Source organism: Schistocerca americana, chromosome 7, assembly GCF_021461395.2.
Source record: "Schistocerca americana isolate TAMUIC-IGC-003095 chromosome 7, iqSchAmer2.1, whole genome shotgun sequence".
NCBI lineage: Eukaryota > Metazoa > Arthropoda > Insecta > Orthoptera > Acrididae > Schistocerca > Schistocerca americana.
The window spans coordinates 264,528,234-264,552,079 of record NC_060125.1 but is presented as its reverse complement, the minus strand read 5'-3'; the positions used below and the strand labels follow the sequence as shown (position 1 = coordinate 264,552,079).

The window sequence follows — 23,846 nt, the reverse complement described above, 5'->3', positions numbered from 1 at the left end:
CATCAGATTCAGCTTGGTCCACCTAGTTGACGTTAGACTAATTCCAGTATGGTTTCTTAAAATTCCGAACTTTGCTCCTGTTCTTTTAATTGTGCTAGTAATCCTCCTTTTCTTTTTTCTGTTGTCTAGGAAAGGGCCATTTTTGTGCATGTTCGGCAGTTTCTTAAGAATATATATTCCGTGCCATGATGAACTCAAGATTCTGCCACCTGAAAACAACTCAGAGTACATAATAACAAAAGATGGCATTGTACATGGCTCAGAACAATTTTATTTATCTTCTTCTCTGCTGCAGAACACGAAATACAGAATTTGTCCATTTCCACCTTACACTCCAGCATGCTGAGAGAAATTGGGATTCCATGACAGTTAATAACAACATCGTGGTACAGTAATTTCAAACACAAGAACAAGAGTAATTTTTTTCGCTGTTTGCTGGTCGATATAACTTACATATTATTGGGCATTTATTGGATGTTTCGCGATACACGCATACAGATAAGCGCCTTTTTTATCCTTATTGAAGTCACAGTTCCATTAGTTCGTCGTGTCTATTTGTAACATATATCACGGATGGAAGCAAACTGAAGATGAACGTAAAGGACAAAACTTGATCACCAAGACATTCGGAAATTGAGGTAATTTGCACTGACGTATCATTTTTATAATGTGAATCAGAGTCTCCATGTAGAGAGCGACCTTTGGACTACGTACATAGTGACACTCAATTGCAGAATGTGACTGAGTGGCACAACAACGAACGCGTCTTAGAGTGAGAGGAAGATTTGTACCCACTTGTGAAACTCCAGTCAGGTGCGATAAAAGAGAGTTAGCACTTGAAGGTCATGAAGCTTTACAAGTGTATGAAAAATTCTAGGCCTCACATAACACATCTTGCGGTAATATTTTTGTTGTCTAGCTCGTTTTTCGCGAGAAAAATTCACGTATCCTGCATATATTTGCAGTGAGTGGTTGCCTAGAAGACAATTCACGTACCTGTAGCTTAGGCAAACGTCCATATATAGGTCTTCATTTTGTAATTGCAAACTTTACTAATTTCCTTTTGATGATGTTTTCTATCTTTCTTCCGCCGTACTGTAGAGATCTTCCTCACACTACTCTTCCAGTTACTAGTTTGCGAATTTGTGAACTGAATTGTCCAACACCTTCACAGGTCATCTTGACGACACGAGTGCTCCTACTTCTAATGTGACATTTAGTCTGCTATCCATGTACTGTGTTTTTATCGAATATGTTTTAACTCACATACATCATAATCTATTTTGTATTTCTCTTAAAACAGCTCTGTTAGTTTTCTACCTAGATAGACGTGGTAGCTTCTTATGATAAAGTCGAAGCCGGTAGTGAACAAATTAATTTTGTAACACTGACACTCCTTCAGTTTTATCGACTTATGTACAGCTGCATCACCCACGATGCCAGTGTAGATGTAAAATAATATAAAATTTTGGCATCTTTCTGTACCCCTCACGCCAAGTCGATTTGATGTAGTTAATTTCAGACACCATGAATGCCACAAGTGGTGTTGATCTGCCCACTTTTGAGGGACCTAGCAGAAAGGAAAAGATGTTGAATTACTGGCATACAAGATTTGATGGTTGTCATTAAGGAAATGGAGGAATTTTTCTGTATCCCGTAATAATTATTAACAGTAGCTTTCGAGTAACATTTTGGCTTATTGCATAACTTACGTCACAGCAATGTTTCTTAAGACATTATGAAACCTGTTGGTACATTTCCCAGATTGTGTCCTTTCAGGACAAAAATGTGGTAAGTATTTTTTTAGTTTAATAATCAGAGTTTTTTCCAAATACATATTGCAGAATGAAAACATAGACATGCTTCCACAGATTTTTAATAAGTTCCAAACTTTTCATCGATTTGCGCACTGTTTCTTTGGAAATCTGTTATGATCATCCTCAGTTTATTTACTTATTTATTTGCAGTGTGCATCTGCAACTATAATAATTTATTGCGACTGATATGTCATGAAATTTCACCGAACCTTAATTCTGCACAAGCGATCGAAATGTATATCATAATAAAACGAGGAAAAACTTGATGGCCTTTTCATCTGAAACTATTCATAAAACATTGCAGAAAATAGTACTTGTGAAATCGTATCCACATGAGCATTAAAAGATACAAAATCGAAGATACTACATAGTTATTTAAAAACGAAGCATTTTGCTGTCACAACCGCTAACAAAGAAAATGTGAGCATTAAAGTCTTGAATTGAATTGTGGCAAAAATTCTTTTCGCTGTAAGTGAAATATAGCGTATAGCCCTGGATAACATGCTACAATTTCAAGAACTCTGAGAATACTTGCATTGTGTTATTTGTAAAAGAGCAGGCATATTAATTAAATGAAAAATGAAAAGTTATATAAATACTGCCACATTATTGGCGATCAAAATTTTAGTTCATTAAGAAACTTCAAGACTTTTTATAAAGCAGACCTAGAAAAAGCTACGTAAACTGGTTCAAGATGCTTGAAATTCTCAGAAAAATGTGTGTAAGACAAGGATGCAGTCCTCTCCTCTACTACTCAATCTGCACCAAGAAAAACCAATGGCGGAAAAAAGGCTCAAGAGTGGTATTAAAATTGAAGGTGATAGGATGTCGATGGTAAGATTAGCTGATGACACTGCAATCCTCAGTGCGAGGAAAGTTTACAAGAGATCTTGAATGGAGTGAACAGTCTAATGAGGAAAGAATATGGATTGAGACTAAACCAAAGGAAGACCAAAGTAATGAGAAGGAGCAGAAATGATACCATCGATCATTCTAACGTCGAAATTGGAGGCCAGGTGGTAGACGAACTGAAGGAATTCTACTACCTCCGAAGCAAGGTACGCATGCAGGATGAAGCAAGAGGATATAAGAAGTGGACTGGCATCGGAAAGAACATTCCTCACAAAAGAAGTTCCCTACTATCAAATATAGCTGATATTAACCACAGAATAAATTTCCGAGAATATATGTTGAAGTACGACGTTGTATGTAAGTAATTCGTAGACTGTGGGAAAACCGATAAAGTACATAATTGAAGTGTACAATTGTGGTGTGGAGAGGGGGGTTCTATGGAAGGTTATTGAAAATCAGGTGGACTTCTATAATGAGTGACGAGGCTCTCAGCAGAATCGGCGAAGAAAAGTGTTTGAGGAGGATAATAACAGAATTTTAGAATTATTTGCATTTTCCGAAAGCAGGTCTTACCCGACGTATTTTCCTTTAAGACGTGATTGTGACACACAGTAAGACTTTCATTCATCTCTTTCTTGATCGTATTAGGTAAATTCATGACAGATGATCTTTTCCACTGCAGTAAGTCGCCATCAGAACCAGCATCTTACGAAAATAACAAATGAAGTCGTCATCTAGAGCCCATCGTTGTCCTTCAAGCTGACTGACTTTAAATAACAGCTATGAGCGATAGAATTCAACTTCTGTTGTTTTAGCAAAATGTTACTGGTTGTGCTGATGAATTATTAAAGCCGAACCAGATTAACTGTCGTTAATCCGTCAAACACGACCTAGAAATAGCTGAACAAAACTGTTAGTCTGAAATACACTACCTGATAAAAAAGTGAAGCACCCATAAGGGGACACGGAAACGAACTGAAATATAATCGATTAGGGAGATGTGCGTTCTATTTCTGTAATTACAAAACAGAGTCACTTAATTATGATAACTGGCCCTTGATATCCCGGACACTGATACTACGATGGAGTTGATGCCCGAACTATTTTAGCACTTGTCCTGTCGGGGACAGATGGGGATATCGTTGGCTACGGGAGTTCCTCTCCATCACACATATAGTTTATAGAGACACGTGCCAAGCGTGGCCGAACTGTCGCATGAGAAGTAACAAATGGACGTTGGATGTCTGTAACATACTGTTCTGCCATCATAGTTTCCTGAATCCCTACCAGTCCCGACCCGAAGTCAGGCCCGAAGAATCCCACATCAGAACCCCAAAAAGCACTTCCGTAAATCTGCGTAACATTGGAAGAATGGTACATGGCACCCCTTTCCAGGTCACCGTCATACTCACCGACATTGGCCATCCGGAGTCGAGCAGAACCACGGTTCATCGCTCAACACAACGCGATGCCTTTCATCGACAGTCCATGCTTCCCGGTCAGACACCACCCGAAATGAAGCCGTTTGTGTTGTGGTGTTAACGGCAGCCTACACAATGGACGATAATTCCGTAGAGAGGATGCTAGTCTCTAACCAATGTCTGGGGTGACGCAGAATGTTCCTCGATTGCAGGCACCGAAGTGTAGGGGTTGCGGTATACTTGAGCGCATAATATAGCGATCTTCCCTCGTAGTAGTCGAACGGAACCTTGGCGCCTAATATTCCTGCCCACACATTCCCATGGAGTCAAACACTGGACCGCTGTCAAATCTGAATGCACAACAAAGCTGGATCTTGGAAAATTTGATAAGCTAGCCCTATTAGACCCAAGATGAGGCTTCTAAAGTCGTGTTAACTGCTGATAATGCTGCCTCACACGATTATGCGACATCTCCATATCCTTCACAGCGATCTCCCAACATCTGACGCCACCGAGCGAGGTGGCGCAGTGGTTAGACACTGGACTCGCATTAGGGAGGACGACGGTTCAATCCCGCTTCCGGCCATCCTGATTTAGGTTTTCCGTGATTTCCCTAAATCGCTCCAGGCAAATGCCGGGATAGTTCCTTTCAAAGGGCACGGCCGACTTCCTTCCCCGTCCTTCCCTAATCCGATGAGACCGGTGACCTCGCTGTCTGGTCCCCTTTCCCGAAACAACCAACCAACCATCTGACGCTCTTCACGCCCCTTCACCCGACCAGGCCTGATAAAGGCTCGAAATATAAACAACACGAATGGACTCTGATGGACGTTATAGCTGTAATAGAGAATTGCGACTCTAATCGTTTACACACCAACCGATAGTGTGTACACGTACGAAGTTATACTAACAAGCAGTGTAGATAGCATACTCCAGTTTCTAAATGCCACATTTCGTTGACTACAGGAAGCTCTCGGAATGAGCGAGCACGTGATCTTGTGTGTGTGTGTGGCAGGCGCCGGTGAGCAAGGTGGAGGTCCGCGGTCCCGCGCCGAGCGCCAGCCCTGTGCCGAGGCCCAAATCGCCGCCCTCGAGCGTGGTCGAAGTGCGCGGCGGCGCCTCCAGCGTCGTCTTCTCGCCCGCGTCGCGGCCGCCCCCGCAGCTGCTGTCCTCCGTGGTCGAGGTGCTCTCCAGCTCCTCCAGCGACGACGAGCCGGCACTCCTGCTCGGCGACAACGCCCTAGAGCCCGAGTACGACTTCCTCTCCAGGCAGCCCTCGGAGGTCGTCGACGAGACCTATAAGGTAAGAGCGTGCAGGCTCGTCATTTACGACAATGTAAAGTACCAGAGCGTGCTGGAAAGTGAACCCCCAAATTTTTATGCGAAAACTCTTAAATAATCGTAAATGAAATAAAAATTATTAATATTATTATTAATATTCTTCATCTTGCCTGCATATCTGCAGTCCTCTGCAGTACTGTTGAGGTACTCTCCGTCACACACCGTCAGGTGCCTTGCGGAGTAAGGATGTAGATGTAGATGTAGATGTAGAGGGCTCCGATTTTGTAGCGTGTAACAATGCGGTGTGTAACGTAACTCCACTGCCCTGTCAATTAATGTGGCAACTTATCAAAAGCCTGAATAACAACCGTTTGCAGCGCGGAGCTACGAGACGTGGAGGAATGGGGTTCAAAAATGTCTCTGAGCATTATGGGACTTAACTGCTGAGGTCATCAGTCCCCTAGAACTTAGAACTACTTAAACCTAACAAACCTAAGGACAGCGACCCATCCATGCCCGAGGCAGGATTCTAACCTGCGACCGTAGCGGTCGCGCGGTTCCAGACTGAAGCGCCCAGAACCGCACGGCCACTCCGGCCGGCGAGGAATGGAGTCAACGAGGTTTTGGAACGCACCGACAGGGCTGTGGACGCATGCCGACTCCATAGCGCAGGCCGAAGTGGCCGTGCGGTTAAAGGCGCTGCAGTCTGGAACCGCAAGACCGCTGCGGTCGCAGGTTCGAATCCTGCCTCGGGCATGGATGTTTGTGATGTCCTTAGGTTAGTTAGGTTTAACTAGTTCTAAGTTCTAGGGGACTAATGACCTCAGCAGTTGAGTCCCATAGTGCTCAGAGCCATTCGAAGACTCCATAGCTACACTAGAGTTCTCGGCTGGGGATATGTGGTGCAACAGCCCGCTCGAGGTGGTCGATTCGGTTTACATCCGGGGAGTTTCGGAACCACACCTCATAGATGCAAGTACCCATACCGTAACACTTCTACCTCCGGCCTGGACTCTTCCGACGATTGTTGCAGGGTGTTTGCTTCCCGATTGATTGCTTCCCGAGTTTTGAAGCCGTACACGCCAATGGCCATCTGTCCGATGGAGCATGAAACTCGATTCATCTCAAAAGAGCATCTGTCGCCACTTATTGAATATCCAGTTGCGGTACTGCCGTGCAAATTACAGTCTTAATGGCCGATGTACAGCAGTCAGCAAGGGTGCATGTACCAGGCACCTGTTGCGTAGGCCCATGTGCAGCAACGTTCGCTGAACGGTCGTTGAGGAGACACTATCGGTAGGCCATTTGTTTATTTGGGCGATCAGTTGCTCAACAGTTGCACGTCTATTAGCTCGTACAAATCTCCGTAGCCGTTGTTCATCCCTGTCTTCTATAGCCCATGGTGAACCACAGTGGGGCCGGCCGCAGTGGCCGAGCGGTTCTAGGCGCTTCAGTCTGGAACGGCGCGACCGCTACGGTCGCAGGTTCTAATCCTGCCTCTGGCATGGATGTATGTGATGTCCTTAGGTTAGTTAGGTTTAAGTAGTTCTAAGTTCTAGCGGACTGATGACCTCAGATGTTAAGTCCCATAGTGCTCAGAGCCATTTGAACCACAGTGACATCGGCGCCGGTTTTAGATAGCGTCGCATTTACATGCACGTTATACTTCAACCACGGCGAGACACAAACAATTCACGACCTTAGCCTTTTCGTAAATGCTCCCACCCTTGGCCCGAAAGCGAGTGATCGTAGCTTTTTTGACGTGTGAATCGCTCCGTTGCCGCATTACGACAAAGACTGCACTCCCCAGAAAAGCTTTTTATTCCCTCCACTGCTAGTGCTGCCACCTTCCGTCTGTGTGTAGCTAGTGCACGTTGACGCGAACATAGACGATGGTCACGTTAGTATGACTGGACCGTGTGAGATTCAGTATGCCGTCATCGCATTTCGAATTCGAAGAGGGTCCAGACACGGGACGCCCTATCCAACAGCAAGACAGTACCAGGCAACACATGAGGGCTGTGACATCTGCAACAATCCGGCTGCCTTGGCTTCAATGTCACAGATCATCCTGCACACAGTGCCGACCTGGTCCCATCAGATTCTCATCTGTTTCCACAACTTAAAGAACATCTTCGGGGTCTTCACTTTGACAATGGTGAAGCGGTGAAAGCAGAGATGAAGCTGTGGCTCCATCAAATGGTTCAAATGGCTCTGAGCACTATGGGACTTAACATCTGAGGTCATCTGTGCCCTAGAACTTAGAACTTCTTAAACCTAACTAACCTAAGGACATCACATACATCCATGCCAGAGGCAGGATTAGAACCTGCGACCGTAGCGGTAGCGCAGCTTCAGACTGAAGTACCTAGAACCGCTCGGCCACAGCGGCCTGCGTGGCTCCATCAATCAAGTCCAAATTTCTACGGTGATGATGGCCCGAACTCGTCTCTCGTTGGCAGAAATATGTTCGTCGCCAGGGTGACTATTTTGAGAAGTAAATATCTAGACAGGAAGAATAAAGATGTAGAATATTAATAACGTTTGTTTTATTTAAAAAACTTTAAGAGGTTTCACATAAAAAATTTTGAGGTACTACTTGTAGTAGGAAAATACGATTACACGATTACAGAACAATCACTAGAAGCCGTCACATCAATTAAATATCTAGAAATACGCGTACAGGTCGACTTAATGCAGAACTATCAAATAAAACTAATCGCAAGTAAGGCAAATGCCAAACTGAGCTTCACTGAAAAAATTCTCATAAAATGTAGTCCATCCACAAAGGAGGTCGCTTACAAAACCCTCGTTCGAAGAATGCTTGACTGTTGCTCATCAATATGGAACCCATACCAGACGGTATTGACAAAGGAAGTAGAGAAGATCCAAACAGGAGCAGCGCATTTCGTAACAGGTTCATACGGTAAGCGAGAAGGTACAACCGATACCAGTGGCAGAAGCTGCAAAAATGTCTTTTGCATCACGGTGCGGGTTGCTGTTAAAGTGCAGAGAGAGTAAGCTCATAGGAGATTCAGCGACTGTATTACTTCCTCCAGCGTATATCTCACGAAGAGTCCTGTAACGTAAAATTCGAAATGAGACGGAGGCGTAACAACAGTCATTCTACCCCATGAACCACTCGCGGTTGGTGTAGAAAAAGAGGGAAGTAACAGTGGTATACCAAACGCCGTCCAACACAAACACTAAGGTGGCTCGCAGTGTATAGATATAGGTTATTACAACTTTGCTGAATCACTCAAGATTCGTGTTAAGGGGAGAAGTGGCAGCAGATTTTTCGAAAGCATCCTCTGAGCTTCACGTAACATACCCAAGAATCTTTGAAAAAGATTAATTCGTTTGCGACGTAAAACAAAGTAAAACTGTGTGACCAAACGGCTTATATCTTATTTTACATTCAGGTATCTTCATATTCTGCTACACTTGTTACCTCGTGCACATAGTCTTCTTCCAGCGGTTGACACTATCACCACGTATCGCGTGTTTTTTTCTGAGACAGGTTGATTCGCGCCGTAGCGCACCTGTGGCGCAGTATGAAACGTTGAATAGACAGGTAAGCAACATGCGGCCTCAGAATAACACTAAAAAGCAGAAGTAGTACTTAGCTTTTTCACGTCTTAAGGAATATTTTTACTCTCCACTGGGAGAAGAATTTTTGAAATTGCTGCTGAGATGTGGACAGCGTGTACAACAGTCCTAATGATATAAAAAATGTGCGGCAGCGCTTTCCGACAACTATTAATTGGGTGGCTGAAGTCAAATGTGACTATAAAATATTTGACGTCAAACGAAGAATTAAGAGCGAGTAAAATTTACGTAAGGCGAGTGCCGCATTTGTTGACCGCTGACCAAAATAAACTACGAATTCTAATTACTCAACATTATTTGAAAATTCCTGGGAAACATCTAAAGTGATTTTATTTTCACTCCTCTTGTGGCCAGTGTTTATTGGGATGCAAAAACAGCTTTTCTTGTGAATTACTCCACAATGTGTAGAACTATAAATAACGAATACCACCCTAGTTTTCAAGAGCAACTGGATCAAGGGCATTCGAGAACGGACCTGGATTTCCAAAGGACAAAGAAATTGCCATCTTTTTTTCATAATACTTCACTGACCACTCACACTCGTTCACAATGTGTACATCCGATTTCACAGATTTGACACCCTGTTTCATTTATTCCAACACCTTAGAAAACAATAGGGGCTTTAAAATTTTCTAGGCGAAGCAAAAATGGGTACTTCACACATTCCCAAAATCGCTCTTGAACGATGAATCTACTCGCTGAGGAATAGCAAGCATGGCTGTCCAGAGCCAGACCGAGAAATTTCCACCCTTGTCCTCGTAGATAAGAGGTGTGCAGTTTTATTGTGAAACGTGATTACCGGTTTTAAGCTGAAAAATTCATCGTTAGATACCTGCAGTGAATTTATAAACACTTTTATATTTAAAATGACATTATACCGTAGAGCTGAAAACAGTTTTAAATCGTCAAATGAACAAAGAGTTCACAACCATACAAAAGATTCGTACACCAGAGGAGAGGTTGTCTGGTGTACCAAACGGAAATCCTCAGTAAAGTACCACGTGGCATACGACTCTGAAGCTGAAATGCAGCGAAATAACATTAGTAATGAAATGCCGGAAGTGTAACTTAAAGTGCTCTGAAAGTTGAGTAGGAAGCGTCAGGGAGTTTATAAATAGACCGACATGCGGGAATTAATGTCACATCGCTTGCTGCGCTCCCATTCCCTTTATGTACGCCGCACGCTGTGGAGCTCTGTGTTATTAATTTCCTGAATGCCAGCGAAATTACGCGGTGCGAGCCGCGCCACCGACCTTTGTGACGCGGCGTGGTTTGCACCCGAAACTTGCAGCTGTTGCGCTAGAGCGCGAAGGGGCGTGGCGGCGGCGTTATGGTGATGGGTTTGTGTTAGCTAGGCCGCAAGCCATTGTCTATGCTAATATGTGCATTGTTCGCTACCTTCATAAAAACTGACAACACTCTGCGGAACATGCGCGGCTCCGAGTTGGCGGACCACGCCGAGAGGCGAGTATTCCCTGCACCGCCAGCCATTTCTAAAAGGCGAAAAAAAAAAAAGAGTGATGACTAGGGTGGAGGAGTATTCATGCAAGCCCACGTTCTGGGGCATCCGATCACGATACCCTACACTCTGCGGGCATTTTTTTCATAAATTAATGCAAGTGACAGGCGGTGTCGTATGATCCATTACAGATTTTTGCTGCTTTTTCAGGCACTAGTGTGGTGGATTTTCGATAATCCAGAAGCGTTCTGCCTTTAGTCTAAAAGAATATTTAAGGAGCGTACTGTAATTCTACAGTGTTCTTCATTTAACAGAATGTAAACGTTGTCATACTTCTTTTTAAAATGTTCCCCCTTGAAGGACGCTGCAAGAATGCAACCACATACGTAAACATCGCCATAGTGCGCAACATGGTAGTGGACGATCAGTAATGGTGTAGAAAGTGCTTGATGACGTAGACATATCGAAAGAAACAGAGTGATAACCGCTACTCGATGCACTACCTATCAGAAACTAGTTCATCACGTGATTTTCGATGGCCACATTGCTTTCTTTTTGTGTACCTTCGCCGTAGGGGTTTTAGCCGCGCGGTCCAAGGTGTCTTGTCACGGAATGCGTGGCTCCCCGATAGGAGGTACGAGTCCTTTGTCGGGCATGGGTGTTGTGTTGCCCTCATCGTAAGTTAGTTGAAGTTAGATTAAGTAGTGTGTATGGCTATGGATAGATGACCTCAGCAGTTTGATCCCAAAGAAGCTTACCACAAACTTCCCAAATTTTCGTGTATCTTCTTTTTACATCATATAGGTAACGTTGTAATTACAACAGCCAAAGTACTAATAGTGAGCGATACACTCTAATTTTCATAATTTATTCTATTAAAGCTATTGTATGTCGTGTAAAGCATCAGCTTAAAAGTGTCATTCACGAGCAAACACAAAGACTCCGTACTGACCTTGCTCCATAAATATAAGTAGCAGTCAGACGGAAACAAGACAGATGGAAAAACAGTAGGTTCAAATGGCTCTGAGCACTATGGGACTCAACTTCTGAGGTCATTAGTCCCCTAGACCTTAGAACTAGTTAAACCTAACTAACCTAAGGACACAACACACATCCATGCCCGAGGCAGGATTCGAACCTGCAACCGTAGCGGTCTCGCGGTTCCAGACTGCAGCGCCTAGAACCGCATAGCCACTTCGGCCGGCAAAACAGTAGGAAAACAGTTTATTTCGAAAGGAATCACCGTAACTGTAAACACATTCATCTCACTGTGAGGAAAGATTTTCGATCCCTTTACGGATAAACGTTTGCGACTGGTTACGGAACGAAGACCATACCCAGCAGTGTACAAAAGTCAGTGTACGAAAGTTTATCTCCAGGGCTCCAATAATACGTGCCGGCCGGTGTGGCCAAGCGGTTCTAGGCGCATCGGTCTGGAACCGCGAGACCGCTACGGTCGCAGGTTCGAAACCTGCCTCGGGCATGGATGTGTGTGATATCCTTAGGTCAGTTAGGTTTAATTAGTTCTAAGTTCTAGGCGACTGATGACCAAAGCAGTTAAGTCGCATACAGCTCAGTGCCATTTGAACCATTTGAACCAATAATACGGAAATCGTACAGGTAGAGATCGGGGATGTATGGAGGAACGTATAGGGCTTCCCAACGAAATTTCAACATGTGAGCCCTCCTACATGAAGTGTACGCCTGAGTGCAGTCATGGTTCCATAGACAATCGCAGACATTTTTTCATGAAGGCATTGACCGGCCTGCGTCAGTGTGGGATAAATGTATTAACAGTTATGGCTATTGCTTTTGATATAATAGACAGTTTACTCATCATTTTCTCACATGTTTCGTTTTCATTTGATTGCCTCCTACATTTGCCTTGAAGTGCGTGAAAAACCACCTTAACTTCATGATGTGGCTGGCTGGTGAATCAGATCAGCGGTGTTTTACTCTATGCGTTTATTCCATCCCGGACTCGCCCATCTCCCTAGTAGAAAGCCATCTCGCAGAACTTGAAAAACACAAATTTCATACAATTTTCGCACTCGTCGTTAGACACGTACTTACATCACCCTGTCTTCGGCCACCGATAGTTACAAGTGCCTACCGGAAACACGTCTGTTAATAAAATCATTGACGTTTGGATTACTGGAGGAGAGGGATTTACGAAACATGGCGTCAGAACAGTATGTAGAAAATGTAGACCCGCACTTTTATGAACACAATCTACGTCATCGTGTAACAATCGAGCGATTAATTCTATTCCTGACATCTGCCTGACCTATCACGATACCAGCCGCAGCAACCAAGAAACCACTTACGACACTTGTATGCGATTTGTCGTCAGCATCCGACGTCATCAGCTGCTCATGTATAACGACGTGGTCCGTCAAGGTTGACTTCTTCCATAGAGTTCTTGAAACTGCATCATCTTGTAAAGGCTGAAGCTATTCAGCGTCTTTACACAGTTACAAAATGCATTCGGCGCATCTCGGCCATCACCGATAAGTTGTACAAGTTCGGCTGTGATGTAGCCAGAGTGTTAGTAACAGTTAAGGATAGACTGCACTCGATGTGAATTGAGTACTGAATAAAATAACAAACATTTACTATCAAGAAGTTGGCAAATGTAAGTAGTTGCTGCCATTACCACAATGAAACTGGAACAAACATTTCTGAAATTAATTTTTACTTAACTCAGCTATTTAAAAAAAAAATTAAATGAATATCCTCTGACGACGGATGAGATGTAATTTGAGCTTTGTTATAAACGGAGGAACATAATGACTAAATAGTTACTTCAGAGGTCTGTGGAGCTCATATTATATCTGTTTCACGTATCTGCTGATCACAGCGGGTAATTTTTCTAAAATAGAATACTACAGCAATTTGTATAAGCTAAAATTATTTCATCGCGAAAAATGTAAACCTTGTGGCAGTGTGACTCACTATGAAAACGCGGTAACTCTCCTGAAAAAGTTGTCTCGTGAATCCTTTACAGAAAAATAAATGGACAGAGCACGAATGTTTGGCTTTGTGCTTCTTTTACTGAACAAGCACAAGAGGGAACGCGCTTTGGTCTCGCCAGATTCAATTACATTGTATTTTTCGCCACAGTTTTTGTGGAAGAATGCATTCTTATTCTTTTTCCGTGAAACGATATCGCTGTCCAGCATTTTGTTTAATCTTTCCATTTCTCGTTCCACTGACTTGTCTGTCCATTACCGTATTTAACCAAAATGCTAAAGACACTAATATAGTGTACGATTAGAAAAATTACCGTGATTTCTCTGTATATCAAGGCAGGCAGACATTAATTGTGTAAAACGGCATTTAAAAAATTCGAGTGCATGAGGGTTCTGTTTCCCCTTCTCTTTTCCAGGGTGTACTGAAACGGAAATCTTTAGAACGGTTTAACGCACAGCAATAGACGGAGAATATATACATGACCTGCTAAACAGCTCAATAGATACGCGTTCAACTATTAACGTCATCAGAATGATTGCTGGCGTTACAAAATCAACACCTAAAAATGGCTGCCAGCACTAAGCTACATTCCATCCCCTCAACTACGTCACATAAATTCTCTCACGAACGAGCACAAAAAGGTCATGGATAGTAAAAATCCACCATTCCATCAAGATGTCGATGATGCTCACAGTAACTGATTCTACTCTAGATGGCCAACGACAATAACAGTAAGGGTCGCTGTGGAAGAGGAGTTCGACATTACTAATGCTTGGATTCAAGACTGGACCGGTTAAAAAAAAATATTATATGCCGCGTGTCACCCAAAGACCACCGCAATTTGCCTTGCCACGCATAACATGGTCAGTGCTAAACAGGGAAGGCGTGTATATTTTTTACACAAAAGAGGTAAGCAACCATCCCCATTTTATGACGGCGGAGAACCACAGACAGTCCGACCTTTATCAAAGTCGGTAACGTGGTGGTACGCATTTCTCCTCCTTACACGAGGCATCACAACAACGTTTCACCAGGCAACGGCGGTCAACTGTTGTTTGTGTATGAGAAATCGGTTCGAAACTTTCCTCATGTCAGCACGTTGTAGGTGTCGCCACCGGCGCCAGATTTGTGTGAATGCTCTGAAAAGCTAATCATTTGCATATCACAGCTTCTTCTTCCTGTCGGTTAAATTTCACGTATGTAGCACGTCATCTTCGTGGTGTAGCAATTTTAATGGCCAGTAGTGTATTAAGATGGGCGAAAACGAGAAAGTAGGGCGTAATTCGCTAGACACACAGGTGAAATATATATACCAGTACGTGTGAGGTACGTTAAATATATTTGACATGTTCGTACACGGGCTAAGTAACGGGTAAAAATTTCATCCTAAATCCAAAGAACGATTTTAAAGAAATTCAGTACATATATTGGTTACAGACTGGAAAAAAATACTGTGGGGTAAGAACCACCAGACTAAAGTTGGGGTGAGCGTGATATCATAGAGGACGGGAGAGGAAGCGGATACGCACAGACATAGAGGGAGAAGGAGGAGATGAATACAGATAGGGAGGAAGCAGAGATGGACAGAGAGGGGGGGAAGAAATGGACAAAGAAAGAATAGAGGAGGAAATGAACAGAGACAGAGAGGGAGAAGAGATGGGCAGAGAGATGGAGGAGATGGACGTAGAGAGGGGGGAGGAGGGGACGGACAAAGAGCGGGGAAGAGGAGATGGACAGCGAGTGCAGCGACGGTGGGGGCGGTGGAGTGGAGAGATGAACAGAGAGGGCATGGGGGAGATGGAATGAGAGAGGGTGAAGGAGGAGATGGACAGAGAGGGGGAAGGAGTGGATGGACTAATAGAAGAGAGGAGATGAATACAGATAGGGAGGAAGCAGACATGGACAGAGAGGGGAGGAAGAAATGGGCAAAGAAAGAAAAAAGGAGAAGATGAACAGAGACAGTGAGGAAGAAGAGATGGGTAGAGAGATGGAGGAAATGGACATAGAGAGGGGGAGGAGGGGATCTACAAAGAACGGGGAAGAGAAGATAGACAGTGAGTGCGGCGAGGGTCGGGGCGGGGAAGAGAGAGTGAACAGATGAACAGGGAGAGGGCATGGGGCAGATGGAATGAGAGAGGGTGAAGTAGGAGATGGACAGAGAGGGAGAAGGAGTGGATGGACTAATAAATGATTGGGGGAGGAGGTGATGGACAAAGAACGATGAAGAGGAGATGAACAGTGAGTACGGCGAGGGTGGGGGGTGGGAGTGAGAGAGTGGAGAGATATATAGAGAGAGGGCATGGGGGAGATGGAATGAGAGAGGATGATGGAGGAGGTGGACAGAGAAGGGGAAGGAGTGGATGGACTAATAGAAGACTGGAATAAATACATACTCAGGCAACGCCAGGTACTCGGCTAGTTGACGCGGTATTACTGTGCAGTACATATTGAGAGTGTGAAGGCGCGTTAAACTATTCACGAAGATCAGAAAGTAAAGCACGTCTTCACTGTGTCCCGCAGGTGATCAACTTGAAGCCCAGCAGCAAGTTCCACCTGAAGGGACGCCAGTCGTCGAGCGTGCACCCGAACCACAAGTCGTCGAGCAAGCACGTGCTCGTCAGCTCGACGCGGCCAGGCTCGTCACCCAAGGTGCGGCCGACGCCCGTTTCGTCCTCTGCGCGCATCCTCAAGACGGCGGCGCCGCGTCCGCGCCCTCAGGCGCAGCAGCTGGAGCCGACGCCGGTGGCCGGCACGCTGGCCGACGAGACGGCCGCCCTGCCCCTGGAGGCGCTCTTCAGCTCGGCGCCGGGCCTCACCCGCAACCAGCGCCGGCCGGCGGTGAGCGGCGGCAGCGGCAGCCGCAACGGCAACAGCAACAACCGCCAGCACCACCGACCGGGCAAGCACGACGAGGCCGCCGACGAGGCGCACGTCGCCCCCAGCGCCGCCCACGGCAGCCACGGCAAGCACGGCAAGAAGCACTCCTCCGCCCGCCAGCAGGCCGCCAGCGCCGTCAGGCCCACATCCACCCAGAGGTCCGGCTTCCGCTCCACCAAGACAGGGTGAGTACTCCATTCTGCCTCTCTACATTCTTAGAACAGCTCCAGGGAATTGTTAGGTTGGTGCACAAGTTCGTAGTGCTTTTGTTTTATATGTAGGTATTCCAGTTGTTATTGACTCATTTATCGATTTTCATTTTTTATTTTTTATTTGTACTCTACTGAAGGGAAAGCTGAAAGATGGAAGGAGTATATAGAGGGTCTATACAAGGGCGATGTACTTGAGGACAATATAATAGAAATGGAAGAGAATGTAGTTGAAGAGGAAATGGGAGATACGATAATGCGTGAAGAGTTTGACAGAGCACTGAAAGACCTGAGCCGAAACAAGGCCCCGGGAATAGACAACATTCCATAAGAACTACTGACGGCCTTGGAAGAGCCAGTCCTGACAAAACTCTACCATCTGGTGAGCAAGATGTATGAGACAGGCGAAATACCCTCAGACTTCAAGAAGAATATAATAATTCCAATCCCAAAGAAAGCAGGTGTTGACAGATGTGAAAATTACCGAACTATCAGTTTAATAAGTCACAGCTGCAAAATACTAACACGAATTCTTTACAGACGAATGGAAAAACTGGTAGAAGCCGACATCGGGGAAGATCAGTTTGGATTCCGTAGAAATATTGTAACACGTGAGGCAATACTGACCCTACGACTTATCTTAGAAGAAAGATTAAGGAAAGGCAAACCTACGTTTCTAGCATTTGTAGACATAGTTTTTGACAGTGTTGGCTGGAACACTCTCTTTCAAATTCTAAAGGTGGCAGGGGTAAAATACAGGCAGCGAAAGGCTATTTACAATTTGTACAGAAAGTAGATGGCAGTTATAAGAGTCGAGAGGCATGAAAGGGAAGCAGTGGTTGGGAAGGGAGTGAGACAGGCTTGTAGTCTCTCCCCGATGCTATTCAATCTGTATATTGAGCAAGCGGTAAAGAAAACAAAAGAAAAGTTCGTAGTAGGTATTAAAATCCATGGAGAAGAAATAAAAACTTTGAGGTTCGCCGATGACATTGTAATTCTGTCAGATACAGCAAAGGACCTGGAAGAGCAGTTGAACGGAATGGACAATGTCTTGAAAGGAGGATATAAGATGAACATCAACAAAAGCAAAACGAGGATAATGGAATGTAGTCGAATTAAGTCGGTTGATGCTGAGGGAATTAGATTAGGAAATGAGACACTTAAAGTAGTAAAGGAGTTTTGGTATTTTTTGGAGCAAAATAACTGATGATGGTCGAAGTAGGGAGGATATAAAATGTCGACTGGCAGTGGCAAGGAAAGAGTTTCTGAAGAAGAGAAATTTGTTAACATCGGGTATAGACTTAAGTGTCAAAAAGTCATTTCTGAAAGTATTTATATGGAGTGTAGCCATGGATGGAAGTGAAACATGGACGATAAATAGTTTAGACAAGAAGAGAATAGAAGCTATCGAAATGTGGTGCTACAGAAGAATGCTGAAGATTAGATGAGTAGATCACATAACTAATGAGGAGGTATTGAAGAGAATTGGAGAAGAGTTTGTGGCACAGCTTGACTAGAAGAAGGGATCGGTTGGTAGGACATGTTCTGAGGCATCAAGGGATCACCACTTTAGTACTGGAGGGCCACATGGAAGGTAAAAATCGTAGAGGGAGACCAAGAGATGAATATACTAAGCAGATTCAGAAGGATGTAGGCTGCAGTAGGTACTGGGAGATGAAGAGGCTTGTACAGGATAAAGTAGCATGGAGAGCTGCATCAAACCAGTCTCAGGACTGAAGACCACAACAACAACCACATGTAGGTATTCCAGTTGCTATTGATTCATTTCCCGATTTTCATTTTTTATTTGTACTTCACTGTTTCTATTTGAGTTGACATTGAAGATTAGATGGGTAAATCACATAACTAATGAGGAGGTATTGAATAGAATTGGGGAGAACAGAAATTTTTGACACAACTTGACTAGAAGAACGGATCGGTTGGTAGGACATATTCTGAGGCATCAAAGGATCACCAATTTAGTATTGGAGGGCAGCGCGGAGGGTAAAAATTGTAGAGGGAGACCAAGAGATCAATACACTAAACAGATTCAGAGTGATGTTGGTTGCAGTAGGTACTGGGAGATGAAAAGGCCTGCACAGGATAGAGTAGCATGGAGAGCTGCATCAAACCAGTCTCTGGACTGAAGACACAACAACAAACAGAGTCTTTTCGTCACTTCGAGATTGTGAGCGAAGCTATGGATGCTACTGAATGTAGTAACAGATGGAGAAATCGGAACATCTACCATATATACTTCTGTTAAGAGTTTACTAGAGGGGTGACAGCAGCGGAGACAGCCAGGAACATTTGCGCCCTGTATGGGTATAATGCCACTGGACAGAGCACGACAGGAAAATGATTTTCTCGTTTTAAAGTGGATCTTTTTGATTGTAGTGACTCTTCACGTTGAGAAAAACCTGTGTCAGATGAAGATTGTTTCAACGAACTAATCCGCAATGATCCATGTCAGTTTACTCAAAAACTGGCAAATGTGATGAACTGTAACCATTGCACTATCGCGCTACATTTGCATGCATTTAGGGGAGGTTAGAAAATCGGGTGTATGGGTACCGCATGATCCAAGCCAAACGCACCAAAATCCTCGGGAGGCTATTTATGCATCTCTGTTCGCTCGTCATCAATTGGCTCGTGAACAGCACCGACCATTACTATCCTGCAATTTTACTGCTGATGAGAAATTGTATCTTTATGCTAACGTAAGGAAAAGTAAGGAATGGTTGAGCCGAAACAAAGCAGCAACTCCCCGTGTAATGACCTACGTACGTCTACAAAAGATATTGTTACGCATCTAGTGGAAGGAAGACTGTGTGGGGTACTACGAATTGCTTCTTCGAGGTGTAATCCTCACTGCTGACATTTACTGTCAAAAACCGATACGTCTTGCGGACGCTGTCCAAGAACTAGAACCAGGAAGATTGAGTGAAGTGATGCTACCTCAAGATAATGCCCGTCCGCATTCTGCTGGACTGACAGAAAGCACTACACAGGATGTGGGCCGGGAAGTCATTTCGCATTATTCACTTTATCTTGCGCCCCCAGATTTTCACCTTTCTCGCTCTCTGTCAAACGACTTTTAAGGGAATTCCTTTCCGGATAAAAATGAGCCCCAAATATGGCTCTACGAGTTCTTCGCCTCAAAACCACGTAATATATACAGTCGCTGATTCTAGAAGCTACGCCAGTGTATGGCAGACTGTTGTAAATAGTGAAAGAAAGGATATTGCTGCTGGTTAAAGTCTCTGTTATGTGTATTTGTTGTGTTTATTATACTCACGAAGAAACGCTATGAACTTATGCACCAACCTAGTATTTCAGCATACAGGCCTTTGGACATGTCTACATCCAGAGCGGACTGCGAGCGCTTTTATTGTTCTTCTTCTGCTAACGTTCATTGTACTAGCTGCAAAGTGCCTCTTCCTGGCAGCGCTTCCAGAAATGTACTTCCTGAAGGATATTATGAAGCACCGACATTCATCCGCAGATCTCTCGTATCTACCCAGACCATCACCCTCTTAGTTGGTTTAAAGGAAGACCTGCCTACTATTCCAGCATGGAGATGAGCTTTCGTCCAAAGATCCCGATAAGAGGCGCAGTCGTTTAGAACAGCCAATAGTGCTAGCTATTTATAGCGGCCCGGAAATTGCATGTCAGAAAACGCTCCTCGATCTCGGAGGTCGTGGTGTTGCATGAAGTATTATCTTCAGCAAATTTTTCAAGACTGTAGTCTGTACTGCGCGCCACTTACGCCCATACCATCGAATACGGAGGTTATATCTTTCTGCTGTTTACCAAATTATTAGTCACTATGAAAGTAAAGGAGCTCATGTGCCTTTGTAGCCGACTTAACGAATTCCACTTGGTAAAACACACATATGTTTTAGTATCTCCCAGTACGTGCTGTGCGGCGAAACCAACCCATTAATGTTTATTTTCCCCTGGGAAATAGTTCAAGTATTGACGCGTGGACCCTTTGACGCAAAACGGATAGTCTATAATGACAGGCGTAATCGAGTTCACGGTACAGCTACGATCGTGCGGGAAACAAAGAAACATTAGGTAGTACATTATACGATGCGTTTGTGGGAAGGCTTTTATAATGACGGTCAATATATCTTAATATATCCACCTTACAGGTCATGTTTACTTACTTTTTTCTTGTTTTGGTCCATACTACCATCTCTGAAATTATGGAAAGCAAAGAGCTTCTAGTAGAAGAGATTTGTTTCAGAGTATCGAAGATGAAGAAATGCTCATTGCTGTTGAAATATGCATTTTCGGGCAGTGTGTACTAGACATTTTTTTGCTTGCAATTATCGTTCCTGTCAGATCCGTGAATAATGACCATTCCTACTCAGTAACCCTGTAGACGGAGTTTGTTGTATCTGTCTGACACAAAATATTTGGTTAATAACATGTTGACTTTTGCGACAGTGTGACCAGCAGACAGCTCACATAACGATTCACTTGGCACTAAAATCATGTGTGGCACATGAGTGATGGTTAAGATTTTGAATTCTTATGTCACTGGAACGTTACGAATCTGTAACGGGTCGTATATTAACATGTATGCCGTTCTACTGTGTGATACCATGATTTTTGTCTGTTACGGAAAAGTCGAAGATTCACGAGCTTTAAAGATCAGGCACACTAGGTATGAACCTTACTATTTACTTCCCTAATAACTCGAGTGCTCAGAAATGTTAGCTGCGGGCGCATATCTTTCACAGGAAAAAAGAACCAAAGACGGCATAGCGAGAAAAAAAAAAGGTGAAAAATAAACTAATTTAAATGGATGCGTTCAGCAGACCGGAAGGGAAAGGAAAATCTTGCAGACTCGTTTCCAGTGCTGAATGTGTTAGGCCTTTAGCGTATAGCTTTCTTATCTTTAGAAAGCAGTCGTCCCGCTGAATAAACAGTGTCGGCAGCGTTCTCTGTTTGCATTTCATTCTTTCAAGTCTTCTGACGCTAACAGGACGAGTGTCCGCTGAAAAATAGTGGGAGGCTGGGAATGTAAAGTGAAAGCAATATTTTAATGAAGTTCCCGCGAAACTGTTAAACGGCAAAAGCCACGATAATCTGAGGCAGAGAAGAAGAAAAAAGGCTTCTCACAGTGCTTACAGTTGGTCGGTGAATGGAACTGCATGACAAATGTAGGAAACAACTTACTATCGACTGATATATCCTGTGCAGTTGATAATTTTTAGATTACTGTGATCGTGACTGTGAAAGAAAAGTCCATGCGACCTCTACGGTCGCAGGTTCGAATCCTGCCTCGGGCATGGATGTGTGTGATGTCCTTAGGTTAGTTAGGTTTAAGTAGTTCTAAGTTCTAAGTTCTAGGGGACTGATGACCTCAGAAGTTGAGTCCCATAGTGATCAGAGCCATTTGAACCATTTTGACACTGACATGTGGAAATTCGGGTCGGTCTCAGGTGCGTACACGGATAGTCGAAGTTGTTAAGGCGACCGCTCACTGCAAGCGGGAAATTCTGGTTCTCATATGTCACGATTGGATGGTAGCTCTACAGCTCATACAGCTGATGCAAAGCAATTCACAGTCAATGAATAAATTTTGAAGTACGTGTATTCCGTACAAATGCGGATCGTGAACAGTGTCTGTCCAGTCACATTAATGTAAACATCCCTATATTTCTGAAACGGCTAATTCTGTAAGTTTGCGTGCTTCCCTAGTTAAAGTGTACCAGTGCACAGCAAAATATCAAAACTGTCGCCGAGGCCACGTTGTGCACCACAGACCATAGATGAGAGTGATGATCGATGGCTGCGGAGATGTGTAGGATGAATAGACGGACAACTTATGAGCAGCTCACCACCCAGATGAATCAAGGGGCTAGCAAAAGTGTTCCCTGAACGACCGTTCAGCAAATGTTGCTGTGCACGGGTCTCCGCAGCAAGCACCTACTTCATTCTGACTGCTGTTCATGGGCGACTATGGATGGGATTGGCACACCAGTACTGCTACTGAACGTCCAATGAATGGCGATAGGTGGCCTTTTGAGATGAATCAGTTTTATGCTCTATATGACAAATGGTCTTTGGCGTTAACGACGTGAAACGTCTGAAAGCAAACACCCTGTTGCAGTCGTCGTAAGCGTCCAGGCCGGAGGGCACTCCCTGGACAATCTCGTCATAATGGAAGGCACAGTGGATCACCAGAAGTATGCATCTATCCTTGGGGACCGTACCCACCCCACATTCAGTCTGTTTCTCCTTGGCATGATGGACTCTACCAGGAGTACAGTGCAACGTGTCACACAGCTCGCAGTGTCTGTGAATGGTTCGAAAAGTAGCAGGACGATTTTACCTACCCACTTGCCCAGTGGTCTCCATGTGTTTATACCCAATCCAGAATCTGTGTGACCACCTCGATTAAACAGTACGCGCTGTGGATCCTCATCCAACGTAGTGGAATCGTCCACTGCACTGGAGTCGGCATGCCTCCACATCCATGTCGGTACCATATAGAACTTCACTGACTTTCCTCCTGCAAGTCTCGCAGCGGTCTGCAGCGCAAAAGGTGGCTATTCAAGCATTTAATAGGTGAAACTTCCTGGCAGATTAAAACTGTGTGCCGGACCGGGACTCGAACTCGGGACCTTTGCCTTTCGCGGGCAAGTACTCTACCATCTCTGCTTCCCAAGCACGACTCACGCTCCGTCCTCACAGCTTTACTTCCGCCAGTACCTCGTCTCCTACTTTCCAAACTTCACAGAAGCTCTCCTGCGAACCTTGCAGAACTAGCACTCCTGGAAGAAAGGATATTGCGGAGACATGGCTTAGCCACAGCCTGGGGGATGTTTACAGAATGAGATGTTCACTCTGCAGCGGAGTGTGCACCCCCCAGGCTGTGGCTAAGCCATGTTTCAGCAATATCCTTTCTTCCAGGAGTGCTAGTTCTGCAAGATTCGCTGGAGAGCTTCCGTGAAGTTTGGAAAGTAGGAGACGAAGTACTGGCGGAAGTAAAATGTGAGAACAGGGCGCGAGTCGTGCTTGGGTAGCTCAGATGGTAGAGCACTTGCCCGCGAAAGGCATAGGTCTCGAGTTCGAGTCTCGGTCCGGCACACAATTTTAATCTGACAGGAAGTTTCATATCAGCGCAACCTCCGCTGCAGAGTGAAAATCTCATTCTATTTAATAGGTGATCGCATTAATGTGACTGGCTAGTGTAAGCAGAGAAATGAAAGTATTATAAAAATGGTTCAAATGGCTCTGAGCACTATGAGACTTAACATCTGAGGTCATCAGTTAGACTTAGAACTACTTAACTAACCTAAAGGCATCACATACATCTATGCCCGACGCA

General features: G+C 44.4%; 1 protein-coding gene across 1 annotated transcript in view; it reads left to right on the top strand.

The window, feature by feature from the left end:
- Positions 1-23,846, top strand: part of LOC124622864 (mucin-3A) — a 368,592-nt gene that overhangs the window by 209,257 nt on the left and 135,489 nt on the right. The window contains exons 4-6 of the mRNA XM_047148658.1: positions 5,106-5,393; positions 15,933-16,250; positions 16,299-16,474. Coding sequence (XP_047004614.1) covers positions 5,106-5,393; positions 15,933-16,250; positions 16,299-16,474 — 782 coding nt within the window. The remainder of the gene's footprint in view (positions 1-5,105; positions 5,394-15,932; positions 16,251-16,298; positions 16,475-23,846) is intronic.